A 26,079-nucleotide genomic window follows, 5' to 3' on the forward strand; every position below is an offset into this window, starting at 1 on the left:
AAATTTTTCCGCACTCCAGTGTAGAAAAAATGCAGCATGTTCTACTTTTTTTTTCTGGAACTGGAACGCCCTGGAACTAAAAACACCTAAACACACCAAAAATGCACTGGAAAACACATGTCCTTATTTAAGGTTAAAAAAAAAAAAAAAGAGGGAGAAAAAATGCACTGGACTGCATCAAAAATGCACTTAAAGGCATAAAAAACATGCATGCAGAAAAGCATCCAGAACCCATTTGGACTGTGTTTCTATGGTGTCAACCATCCCTAAATAAGGACATGTGTGTTCCAGTGCGTTTTTAGGTGCATTCCGGTGCGTTGCTGATGCGTTTTACCGCGTTCTAGTACTGCTCAGTGCCGAAAAAATGCAGCATGTTCTAAATTTTTTCTGGAACTGGGACGCCCTGGAGCTGACCGCACGGGTGTGAACTATGCCATTGAAAGCCATATAACTTACTATCTATGCATTTTTGATGTAGAAAAAAAAAACCACACTTGACTGCATGTGGTGTGAACTGGCCCTGAAGAAAAAAAAAAAGAGAAAAATGCACGAATCAAAAACGCTCCGGAACGAGTTAAAAAACGCGCATGCAAAAAATCATCTGGAACGCATCCGGACTGCGTTTTCTATGGTGTGAACCGCCCCTTAAATATTAATACTACTGTTGGTGTTATTTACACAGTGCATCCTTTATTAAAACAAACAATGCCAAATGAATCATTCTTTATTATTATAAATGAATTATTCTTTATTACTATAAATTATTATAAATGAATCATTCTTTTTTATAAATGAATTATTCTTTATTACTATAAATTATTGTAAATGAATCATTCTTTATTATTATAACTTAATTATTCTTCTTTACTATAAATTATTATAAATGAATTATTATTTATTATTATAAATTAATTATTCTTCATTACTATAAATGAATCATTCTTTATTATTATAACTTAATTATTCTTCATTACTATAAATTATTATAAATGAATCATTCTTTATTATTATAAATTAATTATTCTTTACTACTATGAATTCTTATAAATGAATCATTCTTTATTATTATAAATTAATTATTCTTTATTATTATAAATTATTCATTCTTTAGATGCATGAAGATGTTATTTAGAAAGCAATGGTGCAATAATAAATGAAGAAGGATAGAAGTATCCATGGAGATGGTGGGAAGTGGCAGGGCTGAGCCCCAGCAGAGGGCAGTGGGTGTATGTGATGCCCCCAGCAGTGGTGAGAGCCCTGGGGCAGGTCTGAGTGGTGTGTCCCGCCCCCTCCTCCCTGTCTCTGGCTCAGTCTGGATGAAGCAGCAGCTGAGCAGAGTCTGATCCCTTGTGTGATCCCCTCTTCTCTCTTCTCTCACTCTCTGTGCCCCGGGAGGATGGCAGTGCCCGGACCTCACCACTGCCTGCTCCTCCTCTGTCTGCTCTGCAGGGCGATCAGCGGCCAGAAGCTGCTGCCCAATGGAGTCAATGGCTTCAGCCTGCACCCTCCTTACTTCAACCTGGCAGAGGGCACCAAGATCTCAGCCACAGCCACCTGCGGGGAGGGCGAGGATGGCAGACCTGTGGAGGACCTCTACTGCAAGCTGGTGGGGGGCCCCGTGTTAGGGGACCCCAGCCAGACCATCCAGGTACACATGGGGTTAAAGCCGGGGCTTTGTTTTATTGTATCTCTTGTCCCCCTGCTGTCCTATCATTGTTACTTTGTATCCAACTTCGCTGATCTTTCACTTTCACTAGTCCGGGGAGTTCAGGGAAGGGGATGGGTGGCCCTCTATCATCCGGTCCCTTAGGGACTGCTTGTTAACCCATTGAGCTCTGGGAGAGAGGGGTCCCCTCACAATGGTACAGTCCAGGGATCTGGGCACTTGTCATTTATGGCAATTTATAACTTTCCCCAAACATTCCATCTAAAACACCTGCAATGGATGCCAGATTCCCTGCTTTATAAACTGCCCATACAACATACAATCTGATTGTACAATCCCCTTTAGCTTTACTGAAACTATGTCATGTGAAGACAAACCCAGTGTGTAGCTAGTCTCAGACGAGGCTCTTAAAATGAGAAGTTTGATGGGAAATCTAAAGCTGGCTACACACTATACAATTTTCCTTTAGATTTACCAAAACCATATACTATGAGGTCAGACCGAAAAACACCTTCAATTTGTATGCAATCAGGCAGGCCCTTGTACTGCATAGTTGAAGGGAAATCTAAAGGAAAGTTGTATAATGTGTATCCAGCTTTAGGCTAGGTTCATATCTATGCGTGTGCGGTTGATGTGTTTTTGAGACCCATTTTCTGGCACATTTTGCTTTTTTTTTATGCGTTTTGCGTTTTTGGGGTGTGTTAATGTTGCTAGGAGGAGGTGCCTGTTGTCATGCAGGAAACGCACCATGTACATGCGTCTTTTAGAGTGTGAGCTCCTACGAGCAAAGCCCTCTGATTCCTCCTGTATTGAATTGTATTGTAACTGTACTGTCTGCCCTCATGTTGTAAAGCAGGGGTCTCCAAACTTTTTTAAACAAAGGACCAGTTTACTGTACTTCAGGCTTTAGGGGGGCCGGACGGTGGTCACAGGGGTAAAAGAAAAATTACAAAGCACCTATGGTCAGTAGAAGGAGTTGTGCCCCATAATAGGTATTAGTGATAGGAATATTGCCCCATCATTGGTGTCTGTAGGAGGAATAATGCCCCATCGTCAGTATCAGTGACAGGATTAATGCCCCATCGTTGGTGTCAACGGGAGGAATAGTGCCCCATCGCCTGTATCAGTGACAGGAATAATGCCCCATCATTGGTGACAGTGGGTGGAATAGTGCCCCCACATTGGTGTCAGTGGGAGGAATAGTGTCCCATCATTGGTGTCAGTGGGAGGAATAGTGCCCCATCATTGGTGTCAGTGGGAGGAATAGTGCCCCATCATTGGTGTCAGTGGGAGGAATAGTGCCCCATCATTGGTGTCAGTGGGAGGAATAGTGTCCCATCATTGGTGTCAGTAGGAGGAATAGTGTCCCATCATTGGTGTCAGTAGGAGGAATAGTGTCCCATCATTGGTGTCAGTGGGAGGAATAGTGTCCCATCATTGGTGTCATTAGGAGGAATAGTGTCCCATCATTGGTGTCAGTGGGAGGAATAGTGCCCCATCATTGGTGTCAGTGGGAGGAATAGTGACCCATCATTGGTGTCAGTGGGAGGAATAGTGTCCCATCATTGGTGTCAGGGGGAGGAATAGTGTCCCATCACTGGGGTCAGTGGAAGGAATAGTGCCCCATCATTGGTGTCAGTGGGAGGAATAGTGACCCATCATTGGTGTCAGTGGGAGGAATAGTGTCCCATCATTGGTGTCAGGGGGAGGAATAGTGTCCCATGATTGGTGTCAGTAGGAGGAATAGTGCCCCATCATTGGTGTCAGTGGGGGAATAGTTCCCCATCATTGGGGTCAGTGGGAGGAATAGTGCTCCATCATTGGTGTCAGCGGGAGGAATAGTGCCCCATCACTGGTGTCAGTGGGTGAAATAGTGCCCCATCATTGGTGTCAGTGGGTGGAATAATGTCCCATTGTCCAGATCAGTGGAAGGAATAGCACTTCATATTTATGGGAGAAATTCCCAAGGGCCAGATAAAGGCATGCAAAGGGCCACATCCGGCCCGCGGGCCACAGTTTGGAGACCTCTGTTGTAAAGCGCTGCACAAACTTTTGGCGCTATATAAATCCTGTATAATAATAATTTATATGCAATTCCATTGAAGTCTATGGAGCCAAAAAACACACCATACCGCATGTAAGAAAGTCCCCGCACCTTTCGGGGGAAACTGTACAGAAGTGAACGCGACCCTCAGGAACTAATGTTAAATGGACTGTATTGTTTTTCTGCAAAATGCATAGGTGTGAGCCTAGCCTAAAGTAGATTGTAGGATGGTATGGCCAGCCTTGGCCGCCATTCACACTAGTGGGATTTCTGCTAGGCTGGCATGCAGTACAATGGAAATCACATCATTCTCTATGGCGCCTGTTCCTATCAACATCACGCAGTGCAGTGCACGTTTTTGGAAACTCATTTTTGTTAGTGAACTCTTATGGGCTTTATAGGCACCAAAGTACACAAAAATCTAAAAAAAAGTGAATTAAAATTCACACAATAACATACTACCCCAAGTAAGGCAAAGCCATCCACACAACCACCAAAACATGTATACTTTTTAAGATTTGAGTGTTCTCTGGTGCCTATAAAGTCCTTAAGAGTTCACTAACAAAAAAATCGCTATCCGTTTTGGGATGTGGCACATTTAATTATATTTGCATCCACAGTACCACCCTGTGAGGATGCAAACATGCTCTATTCACATTTTTGGAAAGGTGTAGGTGCTTTTTTTTTTTTTTGGTGCATTGTGGTGTTTGTCCCCCCCCCCCCCCTTAGATTGTAATGGGAATGCATGGAAAGCGCATGTATATGCATTTTTAGTGCAATTTTGGTGGACTTTTGTGTAAAAAAAAAAAATAAAAATCGTCCTACAAAAAAAAATGCATAAAGAATGAAAACGCATAAGAAACACATGTAAAAATGTGCAAAAACATGCTACAAAAACACACTGTAAAAACGCACGATTATGCAGCAGCACTAGTGTGAACCTAGGCTTAGTGTAGAGATGGCTTGTGAGACCTTTCACAGATTGGGTGTATAAGGTTTAGGAGGTTCTAGGAGCTGAGGATGACGGAGATGAGTTGTAATTGTTGGAGGAGAGATTTTACTGCGCACAGCTGACTTCCTGTCAAGGTTTCCTATGGATGGAGGCCAGAGCCAGGCTGTGATGAGACCTGTAGAGGAGGATCATGGGAAGAGGTTAGCTGTAGTCTGCCATGTTGACTGTAAACACAGAGTGAAAGGTGTACAGGTACAGACGGGGTGTCTGTGTTTATGGATGTGAATGGTAATGGGAGAGATTTTTAAATCTGATATCTTATTGGCACTTTTTGTGGCTATTGGCTTCACTTTTTGGTGACACTTTGATGTTTTTAATGGCTTTGTAACATAAGAATAATCTCAAGTTAGGAGGCAAAATTCTTCTATGTAGTAGAGGCCTAAGGCTGGAGTCAGGTGTGTACTTTGGGGGTCTATTGATAAGGATAAGGTTCCATTCATGCTTTTGTGGTACATTAACGCATGTTATGTACATTGGTAGCCAATGCACCCTAACGCGCTAAAAATTGTACCAGACCTTCTTTTCTAATGCAACGCTCTACTTTGCAAATGTGTTGCCTTAGGCCTCATGAATGTGGCCACCTGGGGCTGTATAATGCATAATTGAGGCATAGCCTCCCCCCACATACAGCTGCCAATAGAAACCAATGGCTATATGCAGGTAAACACAAGCAGACAGCCTGGGGTTCATTTACTAAAACTGGAGAGGGCAAAATCTGGTGCAGCTCTGCACAGAAACCAATCAGTTTCCAGGTTGTCAAAGCCTAAAGTGATTGTAAAGGTTTGTTTTTTTTTTTTCTTGTTTGTTTGTTTTTTTATAACATGTTATACTTACTTGCTCTATGCAATAGGATCCTGCTTTTCGGTGGGGCTCCTGCTCTTCGGCGATTGCCCCCAAGCATAGCCGCATTCCATGGGGGCACCCGTGCGGGCACACTCCCGAGTCCTGCTGCTGCGTCCATTGACACAGACAGCAGGACTCTCCAACGGCTCCCGCTGCTATCAGTCTATCCAATGAGGACCCGAGACAGCAGCTGGAGCTGCTGGGCTCGTCATTGACACTAGAATGATCAGGTTCAGGCAAGAAAAGGGGGGGGGCTGCTGCAGCACAGAAGGTTTTTCACCTTGGACCCCTTTCTTACTGAGCCGCAGCCGCGTTAGGGCTAAAGCGTCATTTAAAGGGGTTGTAAACCTTTGTGTAAACCATAGGATGCATTTAGGTGAAAAAACACCGGGCAGGGCATTTTGGGAGCCAAAATACCCCAAAGATGCTCCTCACAGGACTTTTCCCACAAGGAAAAAAGTCCTGCAAGTCCCCCCCACCAAGTGTGAAAAGTCACACTGAAATTAATGGGGGGCAGTTTTGCAGGCGTTATTTAGAGGCTATTTCTAGCGCTAAAACGCCTGAAAACCGCCTCAGTGTGAAAGGGATCTTAATGCATACAATGTATGAGGCTGGGTTCACACTGGTCCGACAAACGCTCCGACATTGGGAGCTCATGTCGCATGACGTGTGAAATTTAATGTTTCCCTATGGGAGCCGTCCTAACTGGTCCGACACAAGTCGTTCCGACTTTAGAAATGCTCCCTGTACTACTTTGGTCCGACTTTGATCCTACTTCAGCCTATTGACTATCATTGAAGTCGGATCAAAGTCGGATTGCCGTCTTACATGATCCGACTTCGGCACGCGACTTGTGCTCAGATGTTCTTGAGGGGGAACTCCGCGCCAAATTTTAAATAAAAAATCGGCATGGGTTCCCCCTCCAAGAGCATACCAGGCCCTTGGGTCTGGTATGGACCTTGAGGGGAACCCCCTACGCCGATAAGAACGGCGTGGGGGTCCCCCCCAATCCATACCAGACCCTTATCCGAGCACGCAGCCCGGCCAGACAGGAATGGGGGTGGGGACGAGCGAGCGCCCCCCCCCTCCTGAACCGTACCAGGCCGCATGCCCTCAACATGGGGGGGTTGGTGCCTTGGGGGAGGGGGCGCGCTGCGGCCCCCCACCCCAAAGCACCTTGTCCCCATGTTGATGAGGACAAGGGCCTCTTCCCGACAACCCTGGCCGTTGGTTGTCGGGGTCTGCGGGCGGAGGGCTTATCGGAATCCGGGAGCCCCCTTTAATAAGGGGGCCCCCAGATCCCGGCCCCCCACCCTATGTGAATGAGTATGGGGTACATGGTACCCCTACCCATTCACCTAGGGAAGTGTCAATAAAAAAAACCACAGTACACAGGTTTCAAAATTAATTTATTGGGCAGCTCCGGTATCTTCTTCCGACTTCTCCTGGTGTTCCGCCTCTTCTCCCGGGCCCCGCCGCTATCTTCTTCCAGCTCTATTGCCAGCGAGGGGCCCGGTCTGCTGCCGCTGTCTTGTCGCCGCTGTCTCGCCGCTTCTTCTCTTCATCTCTTCTTCCGATGTTGACACGACGCTCTCCCCGGCTGGAATGCTCTCTGTGCGCTCTGCTCTGACTTATATAGGCGGTGACCCCGCCCCCTTATGCCGTCACAGTCTCTGGGCATGCTGGGACTGTGACGTTTTAGGGGGCGTGGTCATTTGGGGTGGGGGGCCGCAGCGCGCCCCCTCCCCCAAGGCACCAACCCCCCCATGTTGAGGGCATGCGGCCTGGTACGGTTCAGGAGGGGGGGGGGGCGCTCGCTCGTCCCCACCCCCATTCCTGTCTGGCCGGGCTGCGTGCTCGGATAAGGGTCTGGTATGGATTGGGGGGGACCCCCACGCCGTTCTTATCGGCGTAGGGGGTTCCCCTCAAGGTCCATACCAGACCCAAGGGCCTGGTATGTTCTTGGAGGGGGAACCCATGCCGGTTTTTTATTTAAAATTTGGCGCGGAGTTCCCCCTAAAGATTCATACCAAACACAGTGCCGGGCATTGGCGGGGATCCAAGTCGGATCCCCGTTCATTGAAAATCGGACACATGCCGGCTTCATGTCGCAGGGCAAAGTCGGATCCAAAGTAGGACGGCTGTCGTGTCGCACCAGTGTGAACCCAGCCTTAGGCTGGGTTCACACTGGTCCGACAAACGCTCCGACATTGGGAGCTCATGTCGCATGACGTGTGAAATTTAATGTTTCCCTATGGGAGCCGTCCTAACTGGTCCGACACAAGTCGTTCCGACTTTAGAAATGCTCCCTGTACTACTTTGGTCCGACTTTGATCCTACTTCAGTCTATTGACTATCATTGAAGTCGGATCAAAGTCGGATTGCCGTCTTGCATGATCCGACTTTGGCACGCGACTTGTGCTCAGATGTTCTTGAGGGGGAACTCCGCGCCAAATTTTAAATAAAAAACCGGCATGGGTTCCCCCTCCAAGAGCATACCAGGCCCTTGGGTCTGGTATGGACCTTGAGGGGAACCCCCTACGCCGATAAAAACGGCGTGGGGGTCCCCCCCAATCCATACCAGACCCTTATCCGAGCACGCAGCCCGGCCGGACAGGAATGGGGGTGGGGACGAGCGAGCACCCCCCCCCCTCCTGAGCCGTACCAGGCCGCATGCCCTCAACATGGGGGGTTGGTGCTTTGGGGGAGGGGGCGCGCTGCGGCCCCCCACCCCAAAGCACCTTGTCCCCATGTTGATGAGGACAAGGGCCTCTTCCCGACAACCCTGGCCGTTGGTTGTCGGGGTCTGCGGGCGGGGGGCTTATCGGAATCCGGGAGCCCCCTTTAATAAGGGAGCCCCCAGATCCCGGCCCCCCACCCTATGTGAATGAGTATGGGGTACAGCGTACCCCTACCCATTCACCTAGGAAAAAAGTGTCAATTTAAAAAAAAAACACTACACAGATTTTTAAAGCATTTTATTAGACAGCTCCGGGGGTCTTCTTCCGACTTCGGGGGTCTCTCCGGTTCTTCTCCACGCTCTCCGGATCTTCTGCCGGGCTCCTCCGCTCTCTTCTGCTCTTTTGCCGCTCTTTTGCTAAAGCGGAGGAGCCCGGTCTTCGGTCTTCAATCTTCTGCCTTCTGCCTTCTGCCTTCTGCCCTCTTCTCCTGATGTTGACACGACGCTCTCTGGGGCTAGAATGCTCTCTGTGCGCTCTGCTCTGACTTATATAGGCGGTGACCCCGCCCCCTTATGCCGTCACAGTCCCTGGGCATGCTGGGACTGTGACGTTTTAGGGGGCGTGGTCATCGGGTGATGACCACGCCCCCTAAAACGTCACAGTCCCAGCATGCCCAGGGACTGTGACGGCATAAGGGGGCGGGGTCACCGCCTATATAAGTCAGAGCAGAGCGCACAGAGAGCATTCTAGCCCCAGAGAGCGTCGTGTCAACATCAGGAGAAGAGGGCAGAAGGCAGAAGGCAGAAGGCAGAAGATTGAAGACCGAAGACCGAAGACCGGGCTCCTCCGCTTTAGCAAAAGAGCGGCAAAAGAGCAGAAGAGAGCGGAGGAGCCCGGCAGAAGATCCGGAGAGCGTGGAGAAGAACCGGAGAGACCCCCGAAGTCGGAAGAAGACCCCCGGAGCTGTCTAATAAAATGCTTTAAAAATCTGTGTAGTGTTTTTTTTTTAAATTGACACTTTTTTCCTAGGTGAATGGGTAGGGGTACGCTGTACCCCATACTCATTCACATAGGGTGGGGGGCCGGGATCTGGGGGCTCCCTTATTAAAGGGGGCTCCCGGATTCCGATAAGCCCCCCGCCCGCAGACCCCGACAACCAACGGCCAGGGTTGTCGGGAAGAGGCCCTTGTCCTCATCGACATGGGGACAAGGTGCTTTGGGGTGGGGGGGCCGCAGCGCGCCCCCCTCCCCCAAGGCACCACCCCCCATGTTGAGGGCATGCGGCCTGGTACGGTTCAGGAGGGGGGGGGGCGCTCGCTCGTCCCCACCCCCATTCCTGTCCGGCCGGGCTGCGTGCTCGGATAAGGGTCTGGTATGGATTGGGGGCGACCCCCCACGCCGTTTTTTCGGCGTAGGGGGTTCCCCTCAAGGTCCATACCAGACCCAAGGGCCTGGTATGCCTCTGGAGGGGGAACCCATGCCGGTTTTTTATTTAAAATTTGGCGCGGAGTTCCCCCCTAAAGATTCATACCAAACACAGTGCCGGCATTGGCGGGGATCCAAGTCGGATCCCCGTTCATTGAAAGTCGGACACATGCCGGCTTCATGTCGCAGGGCAAAGTCGGATCCAAAGTAGGACGGCTGTCGTGTCGCACCAGTGTGAACCCAGCCTCAAGGTGAAAAACCTCCAGACTTTACAGCTCCTTTAATTGAACAAGCTGAAGTTAGAAGCTGATTGGCTACCATGCACAGCTGCACCAGATTTTGCACCCTCCAGTTTCAGTTAACCCATCCAGAGTTGTAGGTTGGGATGCATGCGCAATTATACAAGTACCTTAAATATACCTGTTTACCAGTGCCAGGACAAGGCCATCCAGTGCCCCGGGCAAAGATGCCAAACTGTGCCCCCCTCTTCCTTTAGGGTCAGGGCACTCAAATCCCTGCAATAAACCATTGAGCCCCGGGCCTGCTGCTCCTTCTGCCCACCCCTTGTCCTGGCCCTGCTGTGTACAGACTTTATGCCTAGTACACACAATGAGAAAATATAAACCGCATTCAGAGCGATCGTTCGATAATCTAATCATTAGTACACAGCTACTGACATCCTGACAGTTCAGGAGAAAGATTCCTAAGGAATGAGTGACCTTTTTTTCTATTTGATAACTGAACAAACGAATTTCATGTAATTCATATAGTATGCGTACCAAAAAAAATAGAGTGATCAAGACCGCGCATGATCGGAAACAAAAGAAAGACCCGGAAGAAGAAAAAAAGTAACAAAAAGAAGCATCACGTAAAAGAAAAAATGTTCTCGAGCACAAAAAAAAAATCAGTCTGAAAAAAAATCGGTGCTATTTAGCAACTAGTAGCAAAATGACTCTGAATGTGTATCGCTGTAGGTGTGGCTAGAAGAGGGGTCACTCCTTCATTACATTACTTCCCACCCCATGCTGGAACATAGCTACGTACGCAGGAAGCGTTATGCCCTGTACACACGGTCGGATTTTCCGACGGAAAATGTGTGATAGGACCTTGTTGTCGGAAATTGCGATCATGTGTAGGCTCCATCACACATTTTCCATCGGAATTTCCGACACACAAAGTTTGAAAGCAGGATATAAAATTTTCCGACAACAAAATCCGTTGTTGGAAATTCCGATCGTGTGTACAGGGCATAACGCTTCCTGGGTACGTAGCTATGTTCCAGCATGGGGTGGGAAGTAATGTAATGAAGGAGTGACCCCTCTTCTAGCCACACCTACACAAGGTGCCACGCATGCTCAGAATAAATGAAGAGACGAAAGCTATTGGCTACTGCCCCGTTTATAGTCCCGACGTACGTGTTTTATGTCACCGCGTTCAGAACGATCGAATTTTCCGACAACTTTGTGTGACCGTGTGTATGCAAGACAAGTTTGAGCCAACATCCGTTGGAAAAAATCCTAGGATTTTGTTGTCAGAATGTCCGACCGTGTGTACGGGGCATTATTCTGTCGTATGAGAATTTTCGTACCTTTAGTAACCCCCTTCAATATGACACCAGCATGTAAAAAAAATAATCGATCGTTTGATTTTCTCATTGTGTGCATTAGGCATGTGCTGTATGCAGCACCTGTGGCTCTCCGAATGGGGAAATACGCCCGACCTTAATATCATGCAGCAATATACAGTTGTCATGTGCATTGTGGTTACCACTCCACCCAAGTGTAAGGCTCGATTCACACCTATGCATGTTGCTTTTGAGCGTTTTTGGAGGTTTTTTTTTCATGCTTGGCACGTTTTTGAGCAGCGTTTTTGTAGCGTTTTTGCGGCGTTTTTGCGGCGTGTTTGCCGCGATTTGCGTTTTGCGTTTTTTTTTTTTTTTTTCATTTTTTTTTACAGTCTTAAAAAAAAATTACAAAAAAAAAAAAAAAACGGCAAAAACGCACCAAAAACGCTGCAAAAACGCTGCAAAAACGGTGCACTTGCGTTTTTGATGCTTGTCCATTGAAATCCATTACATGCAAAACGCTGCTTTTTGCATGAAAAAAAGTCCCCGACCCTTTCCAAAAACGCAGAGATACAAAAAAGCATTGATGTGAACATGTTCCATAGGAACCCATGTTAAAAAATTCCCATGCATTTCTGCAAAATGCAAAATGCATCAAAAAACGCGCTAGTGTGAATGGAGCCTTAATGTACCCTACATTTTTCACACAATTTTTGGATTGGATTGAATAGGAAAAATGTATGAATCTTGGGTGAAAACATTTCTAAATAGACCTTATAGTGTTTTGTCTGATTTTTGCAAAAAATAAAAATAAATAATAATAATTATTATTAATAATAATACATTTCAGCTAAATGCAGCATTATTTATTGCATTGTGATGTGACCGCCATTGTGCTAAAGCAGCGTACCTGCGGAATGTATACGGAAGAAGACACTCCCTACAGCACTTAATAGCAGAAAGTTTTGAAACTTGTTCTTATTATGATGTGAAGGGTCAGAAACAGATGCTACTCTCTGAAGGACAGAATGGTGAGGTTCCTGCACAGGGATCCTGGCATCGTATGATGTGGATGTGAGGCCCCCAGCCCTGGGGTCATAGAGAATGCTTCCTAACTCCATGGCCTTACTGACAACGGTGAGCAATACTTGCCTTCTACACCAGCCTCCTCTGTGCCCAAAAGATATGGTAATGGTATATTAGGCCCCATTCACACTAGCGCGTTTTTTGATGCATTTTGCATTTTGCAGAAATGCACGGGAATTTTTTAACATGGGTTCCTATGGAACATGTTCACATCAATGCTTTTTTGTATCTCAGCGTTTTTGGAAAGGGTCGGGGACTTTTTTTCATGCAAAAAGCAGCGTTTTGCATGTAATGGTTTTCAATGGACAAGCATCAAAAACGCAAGTGCTGCGTTTTTGCAGCGTTTTTGATGCGTTTTTGGTGCGTTTTTGCCGTTTTTTTTTTTTTTTTTTTATTTTTTTTTTTTTTGTAATTTTTTTTTAAGACTGTAAAAAAAAATGAAAAAAAAAAAAAAAAAAAAAAAACGCAAAACGCAAATCGCGGCAAAAACGCCGCAAAAACGCGGCAAAAACGCGGCTCAAAAACGTGGCAAGCATGAAAAAAAAACCTCCAAAAACGCTCAAAAGCAACATGCATAGGTGTGAATCGAGCCTTAGGCACAATGTGGCTCATGAGTCCCAGAAGACTTTCTCCGGTGGCTTCTTACATGGATGTTGCTGTATGACAGATTTTGCAGGCAATATCTTGATCTACGTCTTATCTGAATGTAGGGTTGGGACATCCCTGTGCAGTTGTTACAGCACCCAGATGGATAGAATTCATCACGGGCCTTTGGTACATTGTCTGCCGGGGGTAGAGGTTAAGTCTCTCGCCTTGCGGTCAGTTGGACTGTAGCCTCTAGTACTAGCATTTGTGGCTGTTGGTGGTGGCTTGCACTCTATGCAATTGGCCATAGAAGTCTTCCTTCTACCTAGGCAAGGTAGAGGCTTTGCCCCTCAACCCCATTCCTTCATATGACATTAATAAAGATTGCAATAGGCAAGGAGAATCCACCCCATTTACATTGTCTGTACTGGCATGACCCTATTAAACACCAACTGCGTATAAGTCCATTCTGCCCTGACAGTAACGATCTGGTCATAGCTTTGACCAATTGTGCTATCCACCTGGTTTACTTCATAATCATCAAGGTTGTAGTTGAGCCCTGTGGACATCCACTGGAACCTAGGCTCCTGCCTAGGTTGCCTTCTGGGTGATCAACCTCTGCAGTTGGCAGAGACCAAAGCTTACCATCCACATTAGCTATTGTCTGAAATTGTATTAGTTGGTGACACTGTTGGCACCATACTGCCTGTCACACTTCGACTGAAAAATCGAAAGGGTTGGGTGGAAAGCTGTTGGCCGAATGCATCTGCATCCAATCATATGCAGGCACTGTTCAGGTATTCTTATGCCTCGTTTTTGGGAAATGTTGGATGTGAGCCTGTTGTCGGAAATTCCGACCGTGTGTAGTTTGCATCGGACATTTGCTGTCAAGATTTCCGACAACAAATGTTTGAGAGCAGGTTCTCAAATTTTCCGACCTCAAAACTTGTTGTCGGAATTTCCGATCGTGTGTAGACAATTCCGACGCACAAAAGTCCAGGCATGCTCGGAATCAAGCAGAAGAGCCGCACTGGCTATTGAACTTCATTTTTCTCGGCTCCTCATACGTGTTGTATGTCACCACGTTCTTGACGTTCGGAATTTCTGACAACATTTGTGTGGCTGTGTGTATGCAAGACAAGTTTGAGCCAAAATCCATGGATTTTGTTGTCGGAATGTCTGATCGTCTGATCGTCTGTACAACGCATAACAGATAGTGGTGTTGACTATCAGAATATAATAGCCACAGCAGGAAAGTCCTGCTTAGTGTGGATGGAGAATTCTGTAATGCCCCGTAAAACACGATCAGAAATTCCATCAGAAGAAACTTGGATGGTTTTTCCGACGGAATTCCGCTCAAGCTTGCCTTGCATACACACGGTCACACAAAAGTTCTCTGAACTTTCGACCGTCAAGAACGCGGTGACGTACAACACTACAATGAGCCAAGAAAATGAAGTTCGATGCTTCCGAGCATGGGTCGAATTGTTTCCGAGCCAGCGTGATTTTTTGCACGTCCGAATTGCATACAGACTAACGCATTTTCGGATAGGAACTTTTTCCGACCGAAAAATAGAGAACCTGCTCTCAATCTTTTGCTGGCCGGAATTCTGCGAGCAAAAGTCCGATGGAGCATACACACGGTCGGAATTTCTGACCAAAAGCTCACATCCGACTTTTGCTGGCAGAATTTCTGATCGTGTGTACGGGGCATTAGATTTCTTTCTTTCAGCCAGTCTATGGGTGTATGACCAGCCTAAGATTATCTGTAAAGCCTTATTGGCTGATACTTGGTCTTTCTAATGGGTGGTCGGCCAGAAGTTTGTTTTTCTAACCAACAGATCATCATTTGAAGGGTTGGTGGGTAGTTGTAGGACAATCTCACACAAGAGTTTTCCTGATTTCATTTCGGACCAGACTGTCTTTTTAGCAAGCGATTCTCAATATATGACAGATCAAAATGATTCCCAATGGTTTTCACTGTGGAATAAAGTTCACTGAAGTACAATGGCAATACAAAAATACTTGTCCTGATAGCCTGAGTGTAAAGTCTTTAGAACATTCTTAATGAGTTTTTTTTTTTTTAAAAGACTGAGTGTTTCTATGCATAATTGATCTAACAATCCGTGACTGATTTTGCCCTATGGCAGTGCAGAAGCTGCTACATACATTTCGATTGAACCCCTAATTCCCATTGTAGAAATATCAGCCCCTCTATTTACAATTATCTGCAGAGCTGCAGATGTCGCCCCCATCGCCTTTTCATCCAGGTCGCCTTCACAGGGTTGTGTCCCAGAGTTTGGCTGAGCTTCTATCTCACTAATTGCTGCATGGCTCCCTTATCAGAGCTGCCAAGCGGCCCCTTTGAACTGTGAAACGTCTGACCTTGCTCTGAGAGCCATACAAGTACTTAAGAGCCCCCAGCAGGATGCAATCACGGTTTAATCAGGAGGGTAGGGCTGTAAAGCATTCATTTCCCATTGATAAACAATGAGATGCTAAATCTGCCCAAATACATACATTAATCAAGGACATTTTTACAGGGGACATTTTATTTCTGGATGATGCAGGATGGAGGATAGGGAAGTTGGCCTGATGCATGTACATGTGGTCAGCGTGCCCTGTGGGATCTGGTTGAAGAGCAACCCTTTTTTTGTTCTTTTTTAGCTTTTCTTTTTTCATAGTGCTGATATCTGATGCCTTTACTTAAAAACCTAATGGGGCCTGAGATCTCTAGATGACCTGTCTTCAGAACCTGCTGAGATCATTGCTCAATCCAAAATATAATTCTGTTCCAAACGGTAAAATCAGCCTAGCAATGGAGGGTGAGGTAGAGCCATGTGTACAATCCCTATACTGTAGAAAACAATAGTAATTAGTAAAGATTTTCTCATCTGACCAATCTATTTGTTCCCTGAGAACATTTGGCAGGACTCTCATGCACTGCCTTAAGAAGGATCGTCGGTTCAGATCCCAACCACGACACTACCTGCCTGGAGTTTGCATGTTCTCCCTGTGTGCCTGTGCGTGTTTTCTCTGGGTACTCCGGATTTCTCCCACACTCCAAAGACATAGGGGTAGGTTAATTGTCTTCTGTCTAAATTGGCCCTAGTATGTATGAATGGAATTTAGGGACCTTCGACTGTAAGCTCCTTGAGGGCAGGGACTGATGTGAATGTATAATATATTTGTAAAGTGCTGCGTAAATTGATGGCGCTACCTATAATAAATAAAAAATCCTGGAGCGTATGTCCGTATGCATGTGTGTGTGTGTACACAAGCACAGATGTATATCCGCGTACAGCCATTGATTTCTCAGGACGTCCGTACGCAGCACGTGTGCTTCTCAGGCAGGGAAATATATATACTGGATACTGTATACTGGAATTCAGCATCATATGGCCCCAGGCCTTAAAAGTGTAATCTGCCAGGTCTGAAAGCATTCTGCCATTAAAGTGACATGTTTTAAAAGTTGTCTTGCTTGCGTTCAGTTCACACCGAACCCTACATACAGTATTCTATACAAAAGGGTAAGTACGCCCCAGTACTAAAACCGTTTAGTACGGGGGAGAGGGGGGGTACTTACCTTTTTGTATATGATATAATGGGACGGTGGCAACAATAAATGGAGTCTCACCTCCATAATGGTTCTTCCCCAAGACTACATACAGTATTCTGTTACAATTTTCAGCATTTACTTTTGGCAATAAAACATATGTTTGAAGGGCAGCTATTGTTATGTTGTATTTGCTGGTGTCCTGATTACTTTAGTGACTGTGTTGGTTTTGATTTCAGGGGCAGTATTGTGACATCTGTCTAGCTACTGGTGGGGAGAGAGCGCACCCGATCACTAATGCTATCGATGGCACGGAAAGATGGTGGCAGAGCCCTCCCTTGTCCAGAGGACTGGAAGTCAACCAAGTCAATGTCACGTTGGATCTGGGACAGGTGTGTGTTACCCTTTTTATAGAATATTTTGTGCAAGTATCTAAAACCTTGTCTCATCAAGGTGGAAGCCATGTTCAGCAGTTATATTTGTTTATTAGATCATAGAATGCAATTTCAGGGGTTCCACAGGGCCGTCTTTAATATTGATTGAACCCTGAGCAAACATCTTCTTGGGGTCTCAAATTCACTTATCAACTATTTGCAGGCAGTGCGGACTCAAGGGGCATCTGCTTTGGGCCCCACAACAATGACTGGGCCTGGGGGGGCTGCCCCTTTTGCCCCGTGTTAAAGACGGCCCTGGGGTTACAGATGAAAAACCTCTGAGGTCAGAGGGCCCAACCATAACTCCACCCCTCCCTTATCTACAGACAGTGTCCACAGATTACATTCTGCAAATAAAGAAACTATTGTTTGTCTCATCTGATCTGTTAAAACCCCTTGTAGGTGTATCATTAAGGCCCGGTTCACACTGGTGCAATGCGAGAACCCTGCAAATCCACTGCAGGTTCCCACATTGCACCGACACGCATGGCAGTTCACACTGTCATATGCGAACTGCTGGGGAGTGTCAATACATTGTTAACGACACCTCCAGTTCAGCTCGCGTATCGCACTGCGAACTGACAGTTCGGACATGAATCAGATCGCATATGTGTGAACACACATGCGATCCGATTCTGGTCCGAACAGAAAAAATGGTCCTGTGCGTGTTTGGACCGAATGCGGTGCAATATCGCACCTCACAGACATCGCACGTAATGTGAACAGCAGTGCGCTGCGAATTACATGCGATGTCTGGCATCGCACAAGTGTGAACTGGGCCTAAGAAGGTGAAATTGTAACCCATTTCTAACTTTTAAAGGGGTTGTAAACCTTCGTATTTTTTCACCTTAATGCATCCTATGCATTAAGGTGAAAAAACACCTGTCAGTGACCGGCCCCCCCAGCCCCCCCCGTTTTACTTACCTGAACCCTCGAACTTGACCCACGGGGACGGCTGTCTCTCTGCCTGGGGTTCTCGGCTCTTGATTGGATAGGTTGATATCAGCGCAGCCATTGGCTCCCGCTGCTGTCAATCAAATCCAATGACGCGAGCGCCGGGGGGGGGCGGGGCTGAGTCCTGCATTCGGCCTCTATGGACGCCAAATGCTGGACTTGGGAGCGAGCCCGCAAGGTAACCCCCTCGGGGAAGCACTTCTCCTAGGGGGTTATCTGATGTGGGGAGGAGCCGCGGATTGAGCCTGCTCATACATGGTTCGAATCTCGGCCTGTCTTGGCTGAACTGGCCGATATTTGAACCATCTATGGCCGGCTTTAGTTTGATTCCTTCAGCAAATTGTAGGTAACATTGGGTTTCAAGGAATAAGTGGAACTTGCTGCAAATCGTTCTTCCCTGATTTGTAGTATGTGAAAGGAAGAATGTAATTGGTTGTCAGGGCGGTGCAGACAGTTCTTTGAATTTCAGTAATGTGTCTACAATTTACATGTTTCTGCTTGATGGCGGTTAAAGGAACTTTTTGTCACGTTGTTCGGTCGATAAAGTAACTTGCAAGTAATTTTTAACATGATATTAATGGAAAAGTACATCAAGAACTGATATTTCACTAACAGGTTTCTGCTAATAGTCTTATAAAGGCTGCAGTTTAAGGAAGCAATGAAGACTTCTTCATGGAGTTGTTGCTGGTGGACTGCATTAGAGATCGTGTTTTGGCCTTCTAACATCCACCCATAACTAAAGTATCATGGTGGACCTGGCTTCATTGCCGTCGTGGCTTTATATGGAGCATTGTTCCGAGGGCTGAGCTTGCATTCTTGTTGGTAGTTACACTGCTGTTGGCCCCTAATATTGTGACTCCTTTAGTCTGTCTGTGCTGGAGGAGGAGGGGATGGTGCATTTAATTGTGTTTTATTGTGTCTGTGGAGCCCCTCCCCCAACACACATTTCAGGACAATGTGACAACGGAGCAATACTCTGAGAACAAACTGCTACTCGGCTGCGAGGTGCCAAATAGCAGACTCTCCTTCAAGCTGCACCATTCCTGGCCTTGAGGAACTCTAAGACCCAGTGGCCGGTTTGCCTGTGTCTATGGTAGCCAGCATGGATGCACTTTACTTTGAAAATTAAACTATTCTTTTACATGCTGGGAACTGGGTGGTTGTTTCACAGGCTGATAAGGTTAGGGGCGTGATGCCAAGGCAAAAAGGGGGACATTCCCCCCTGGATCACTCTGGAGGACCTACTTCACTGCTATAGACTTGGTGACCCTATAGAGCAGGGGTCTCAAACTGGTGGGCCTCCAGTTGTTGCGACACTACAACTCCCATGAGGCATTGCAAGGCTGACAGTTACTAGCATGACGCCCACAGGCAGAGATATGATGGGACTTGTAGTTGCGCAACAGCTGGAGGGCCGCTAGTTTGAGACCCCTGCTATAGAGCCTATAGATTGCTTTTGCAGCCCTTATCCACATATAATTCACGTAGTTATCTTCTTCTTGGAGGAACAGAAAGCTTCCCAGGCATAAGATCCAGCTGCATGAGACTTCTCTTTGGATAAGGGTTGCTCAGTCAGCAGCAGCAGGGTTAGCCATCCATGGTGATGGCCAATCTGACATTTGGGGTGTTGACTTCCCATATAGATCAGGGGATAAATGAAAGTGTTACTAAACCCACAACAGTAAAATCAGTCTGTATATGCAGTAAAGCATGCTTGTTATACTCACTGTGGAACGTAAGGGGTTAATCCTCTGCATTGTGGTAAAATGCTGCTTGGTCCTGTCTTCTCTGATCCTCCCCTTATTTTACTGTCCCCAATTTATGTCCTGATAGTACAGAGCCTTGGGGGCACTCTGCACGTGCTCAGTTTGGTGTGTATTGCTAGAGAGTTTTTTTGCTATAGGGCCAATCACCACCGTCCAGACAGAGGGTCAGTCTGTGCCCCTGTTAGGGAGATTCACCCTCTCTATTCCTTCTATTTACCATTATCATTAAAAGTAAAAGAAAATCCCCAAATTTGGGCTGTCCCCAGAAAAGTAATAGATTGGAAATCTTCTAATGGGTACACTGAATCTGGTGACCTGGGGGGTCCAATGGATTCCCTTAATTTGCAGGGACTTTCTTTCATTTCCTGTTTTGACTATGGGACAGGAAGTGAAGGTAAAGCTTCATGTACACTAGCCTACACTGACCGCTCCTAAACTTGAGTTTAGGAATCTTTTTTTGGCATGTTTTTGCCACAGCTCCTAAACTCAACTCCATAAAAGTGTCAATGTACACATAGGGGTTGATTTACTAAAGGCAAATTGACTGTGCAGTGGCACTCTGCAAGAGCAGTTGCTCCAGAGCTTAGTAAATGAGCAGAAGCTCTGCTTACTTTTGTCATCCAATCATGTGCAAGAAAAATGCTGTTTCTTTAAATTTTCCTTGCACATGATTGGGTATTCTTTGCAAACTGAAGCTCCACCTCATTTACTAAGCTCTGGAGCAACTGCGCTTGCAAAGTGCACATTCTAGTTGCCTTTAGTAAATCAACCCCATAGGTTTTAGCAGAGTTTAAGAGCTACCGCGGTTAGGTAAGCTTCAACCTCCTTCTCCTGAATGCGGAAGAATCGCACTCAGGATAGAAACGTTTTGACCGTTGCCCACGGGAAAAATGCAAAATGCCGCAAAATCGCGACACAATTTTGCCACATTTTGCAGCTGCTGCTGTAAATGTAGGCCAGTGTACATGATGCCTAAGTTTCCCCAATAGGAAATGAAGGTAAACCTCCCCCCATGGGATAGGAAGTGAAGGTAAACCTCCCCCCATGGGATAGGAAGTGAAGGTAAACCTCCCCCCCATGGGATAGGAAGTGAAGGTAAACCTCCCCCCATGGGATAGGAAGTGAAGGTAAACCTCCCCCCATGGGACAGGAAGTGAAGGTAAACCTCCCCCCATGGGATAGGAAGTAAAGGTAAACCTCCCCCCATGGGATAGGAAGTGAATGTAAACCTCCCCTCATGGGATAGGAAGTGAAGGTAAACCTCCCCCCATGGGATAGGAAGTGAAGGTAAACCTCCCCCCATGGGAAAGGAAGTGAGGGTAAACCACCCCCCATGGGATAGGAAGTGAAGGTAAACCTCCCCCAATGGGATAGGAAGTGAAGGTAAACCTCCCCCAATGGGATAGGAAGTGAAGGTAAACCTCCCCCAATGGGATAGGAAGTGAAGATAAACCTCCCCCAATGGGACAGGAAGTGAAGGTAAACCTCCCCCAATGGGATAGGAAGTGAAGGTAAACCTCCCCCAATAGGACAGGAAGTGAAGGTAAACCTCCCCCAATGGGATAGGAAGTGAAGGTAAACCTCCCCCAATGGGACACAGGTAGAAAAAAAAACTTGACAGGGGTTATAACCCTCCCTTACTCTATCCAAAATGAAAAAAACAAATAACAGTTTTGCCTATAGTTCTACTTTAACAATCATTCGGCCATCTTTGTAGTAATGGTCTATGGCACCCTCACAACATTTTCTGTTTTGTTACTTTTGGTTTTGTGCCCTGAAATGAAAAAATAGTCAATAAAATACTGGGAGATTTTCACAAGTAACCCTGAACTCCTACTCAGTTTTGTAGTGTCCTTATAATGATAGCTGATAACAATCAATTCTTTTATGGCACAGGCCAAAATCTGTTGTTATTCTGTTAATTGATGGAAAAAAAAACTAGGCACCTTTCAGGCCGATCCTAGCCTGTGTCCTTGTAGAGGTTCCCAGCACTAATGATGTAAGATGACGAATACAAGTTGACATTTTTCAGTTTTTTGCCATCTTCAATGCACTATTATAATCCAGTGTGGGAAAATTGCTAAGTCACAATGTTGATACATTCCCTGGATGGTTGTAATGGGGAAGTAATGTTTCCAAGTGAAGAATGTATAGAAGAGGCAGAACGTCAAGGTCATAAGGGTTGGCCATTCACTTTTCATTGAAAGTGGAAACATTTTTGTTTTCACACAACAAACTTTTGAATTTTTGCAGATGCTAGTTCATCCAAAGCCAAAATTGTGTTTAGTTTTGGATCCAATAGGGAATTGCTAAAACTTCCTGTCAATTCTTTTTTTTTTTTTTTTTTCTTTTTGCTACTTGTGTCCTATTGGGCAATTTTTGTCCAAATCTCTCCAAATTGCAGGAAATCCTCTGTTAGTTGTCACCTGAACAGATGTCCTCATGGGAAAATGCTCTTTGTATTCTTGTTTCGGTGACAACTACAACATTGTAGTGGACGTTTACTCAAAACTAACTCTAAACCTACTCTCTGCCACATTCTAAGCCAAATCTATCTACCCCTGTAAAGAAAAAATATCGCTATACTTACCTTTTCTGCAGCTGGTCTGGTCCCATGCTGAGCTGGCAGCGGCAGCTTCAGTGTTTAGGACAGCCTTTTTCAAACAGGGTGCCTTCAGATCTCTTCGGGGGTGCCTTGGTAAAATTGCCCAAAAATTGTTTAAAAGCCAGGGACGCAATCAAGCATGCCTTTCAGTTACAGATAGCCGCAGGTTTACATTGTGCACCATTAAAACTTCCTACCTTCCGACGTCCCAACAACCAATGATGTCATTGGTTGATCAGGGGGACATTGGACACCTGGACAGCATCCTGGTTTGCCCCTCCCCTGCTCCTCTCTATCAGCACTGGGGTCACATGAGCTGAGTGAGGGAGAGAAACTGGGGGAGAAGAAAAACATTGGAATACTAGTCAGTACCAGTGTGCAAAGGTATGTTTGCTTTGGAAGAATAAATCACCTCTAATTTTGAGGGTTCTACGAGTGGGGATGTTGCTGTGTTTTAAACTATTAGTTTTGTTTTTTACATTTTAGAATGGGGTTCCTTGAGTTTTAGCAGAATTTTAAAGCGTGCCCGGAATAGAAAAAGGTTGAGAAACACTGGGCTAGAGCATGTCCCACTGTGCCAGGGTTATCTTTAACACAGGGCAAAAGCGGCAGCTTTCCCCCGGGCCCAGTCATTGTTGTGGGGCCCAAAGCAGCTGTCCCTTGTCCCTTGAGCAGCTGTCCCTTAACTGCATGCATTGCATTTGGTTGCGGGGCACTGGCAGATCAGCCCCATTCACTTGAATGAGTAGCAGTTGGTGGGCTTAATGCTCACTGAAAGCAGCAGTGGTTATAATTCCTGCCACGGCATGTGTGCACCCCTGGACGAAGCTAAAAGGGGAGCAGTCGGGGAGGCTTTAAAAATGTGGCTCAACCATGAGGATTTTACCACTTCTGAACTGCTAGTATGAATGAACCCTTTAGCCAAAACTAAAGTAAAAAGCTTTGACTTTAGATAAAAGACTATAATATGGCTTTTTATACATTTTACCAATCTGACAAAGTTTTTTTTTTCTTTAAATGTAAATTAAGGGCAAGCCTTTGGATCTTGTCCCAAAACTGCATCCAAAAGCCCTGGTTGATAGCACAGCCACAACTACATAAATGAAGCCATATCAACAGTGTACAGGTACCGGAGTGGTATATATTTGCTTTCATCAGTGCACAATATGGAAATTTCAATGTAGGGTTTGATAGCTATGATATAGTAGAGAAGCCAGTAGGTGGTTCAGCATTCATTCCAATCTCCACTGGCTGACACTTAAAAGCCCATCTCAGCTCAGCCCCATTCGGGAACATATACCCCTGACAAAATGATGTGGTATCCCCAAACCTGTTATCTATTGTGCAGCCTCTAAAAAATGTATTGTTCATTATATGGTATATGCATAAAAAACCAAAAAGAAAGCGCCTCTTAGGTATAAAGGATTTATTCACATGCTAAAAACATAGTAAACACTTACATTGAGGTGGATAATGTGCTGCTTCCATAAAGAACTTGTCCCGGTGTCTCTCAATAGTTCCCAGTGATCAGGGAGAGCCTAGGTGGACGCCGTGCGGGTGGCCGCGGACCTCCGCTCGGAAACACCGGCTGTATGAGCGGTGTAGTGGAAAAGTCACTTCCGCGTTCCAGCGGATCACATGGGGGATGACGTCACTCGGGCAGTTCAGATTAGCTGGGGACCACTACGCGTTTCAGAGCATGCGCGAAGCTCGTAACGGGCATGCGCGCTCCTTTTTCAGTGATACACTTGAAAAAGGAGCGCGCATGCCCGTTACGAGCTTCGCGCATGCTCTGAAACGCGTAGTGGTCCCCAGCTAATCTGAACTGCCCGAGTGACGTCATCCCCCATGTGATCCGCTGGAACGCGGAAGTGACTTTTCCACTACACCGCTCATACAGCCGGTGTTTCCGAGCGGAGGTCCGCGGCCACCCGCACGGCGTCCACCTAGGCTCTCCCTGATCACTGGGAACTATTGAGAGACACCGGGACAAGTTCTTTATGGAAGCAGCACATTATCCACCTCAATGTAAGTGTTTACTATGTTTTTAGCATGTGAATAAATCCTTTATACCTAAGAGGCGCTTTCTTTTTGGTTTTTTATGCATATATGGAGGATCGACTTCACTCAACAGGAAGCAGCCCTTGGTATCCTGGAGAAATAGATTTCCCTGATTTTTATTGATTCACGGATTACAGACTTTACTGTGGAATTATTTATTGACTATTTCTGTTATTTTATATTCATGGACTTTAGCGCGATTACATCATATGTATTATATGGTATATGGGTTGTGGTTGGTTGCTTGGGGTTGCATTGCACTTTACTTTCAGCCTTGCCAAGCTTTTTGCCGCCCCTCTTGTAGCCATGAAACCTCTCTCAGTCTCTGAGATGTTTGCTGCAGTCAGGTAGATTGGGATGAAGAATGTCTTTGTTTCCTGTGCTGCGGATATGTATGGAATTCCAGTTATCCTGGGATCAGTCTGTACCTGTGCAGTCTCTCGTACATCCGGAGAGCTTACAAATTTCTCCCTTTTAACAAGAGTTCTTGACATCTTTGGTGGCACTTATGTCCCTGTTAGTTTAACCCCTTGATGACTAAGCTCTTCATCAGTTACTTAAATATGATGGTCTGTTTTATTATTATAATTTATACAGCACCAACAGTTTGTGTAGCGCTTTACAAAAAAAGGGAAACAGTACAGTTACAATACAATTTGATACAAGGGCGTTAGGAGGACCCTGCTTGGTATTTTCTTACCAAGATCTATCTCTCCATAACCTGATTGCCAAGCCATGAGCAACATTTGCAGTATGGTATTCAGCAGATGTGCTATGCCTAGTTCTCCAGGTTCCTTGGCAAAATTGGTCAGCAGATGTGCTATGGATAGTTCTCCAGGTTCCTTGAGAAAATTGGTCAGCAGATGTGCTATGGATAGTTCTCCAGGTTCCTTGGCAAAATTGGTCAGCAGATGTGCTATGGATAGTTCTCCAGGTTCCTTGAGAAAATTGGTCAGCAGATGTGCTATGGATGGTTCTCCAGGTTCCTTGGCAAAATTGGTCAGCAGCTGTGCTATGGATTGTTCTCCAGGTTCCTTGGCAAAATTGGTCAGCAGCTGTGCTATGGATAGTTCTCCAGGTTCCTTGAGAAAATTGGTCAGCAGATGTGCTATGGATAGTTCTCCAGGTTCCTTGAGAAAATTGGTCAGCAGATGTGCTATGGATAGTTCTCCAGGTTCCTTGAGAAAATTGGTCAGCAGATGTGCTATGGATAGTTCTCCAGGTTCCTTGAGAAAATTGGTCAGCAGATGTGCTATGGATAGTTCTCCAGGGTCCTTGGCAAAATTGGTCAGCAGATGTGCTATGGATAGTTCTCCAGGTTCCTTGAGAAAATTGGTCAGCAGATGTGCTATGGATAGTTCTCCAGGTTCCTTGAGAAAATTGGTCAGCAGATGTGCTATGGATAGTTCTCCAGGGTCCTTGGCAAAATTGGTCAGCAGATGTGCTATGGATAGTTCTCCAGGTTCCTTGAGAAAATTGATCAGCAGATGTGCTATGGATAGTTCTCATAGTTCTCCAGGTTCCTTGGCAAAATTGGTCAGCAGATGTGCTATGGATGGTTCTCTAGGTTCCTTGGCAAAATTGGTCAGCAGCTGTGCTATGGATTGTTCTCCAGGTTCCTTGGCAAAATTGGTCAGCAGCTGTGCTATGGATAGTTCTCCAGGTTCCTTGAGAAAATTGGTCAGCAGACGTGCTATGGATAGTTCTCCAGGTTCCTTGAGAAAATTGGTCAGCAGATGTGCTATGGATAGTTCTCCAGGTTCCTTGAGAAAATTGGTCAGCAGATGTGCTATGGAT

The 26,079-nt window shown here is 46.0% G+C and overlaps 1 protein-coding gene across 5 annotated transcripts in view; it reads left to right on the forward strand.

The window, feature by feature from the left end:
* The first annotated feature begins 1,300 nt into the window (after positions 1-1,300).
* Positions 1,301-26,079, forward strand: part of LAMA5 (laminin subunit alpha 5) — a 221,665-nt gene continuing 196,886 nt past the window's right edge. For all 5 annotated transcript variants that reach the window (XR_012236861.1, XM_073607510.1, XM_073607511.1 and 2 more), the window contains exons 1-2: positions 1,301-1,648; positions 16,702-16,854. Coding sequence is in view for 4 of the 5 variants with exons in the window: in XM_073607510.1 (XP_073463611.1) it covers positions 1,397-1,648; positions 16,702-16,854 (405 nt within the window). In the remaining variant the exon portion in view is untranslated. The remainder of the gene's footprint in view (positions 1,649-16,701; positions 16,855-26,079) is intronic.

This window comes from Aquarana catesbeiana, linkage group LG12 (genome assembly GCF_042186555.1).
Source record: "Aquarana catesbeiana isolate 2022-GZ linkage group LG12, ASM4218655v1, whole genome shotgun sequence".
NCBI classification, from domain to species: Eukaryota; Metazoa; Chordata; class Amphibia; order Anura; family Ranidae; genus Aquarana; species Aquarana catesbeiana.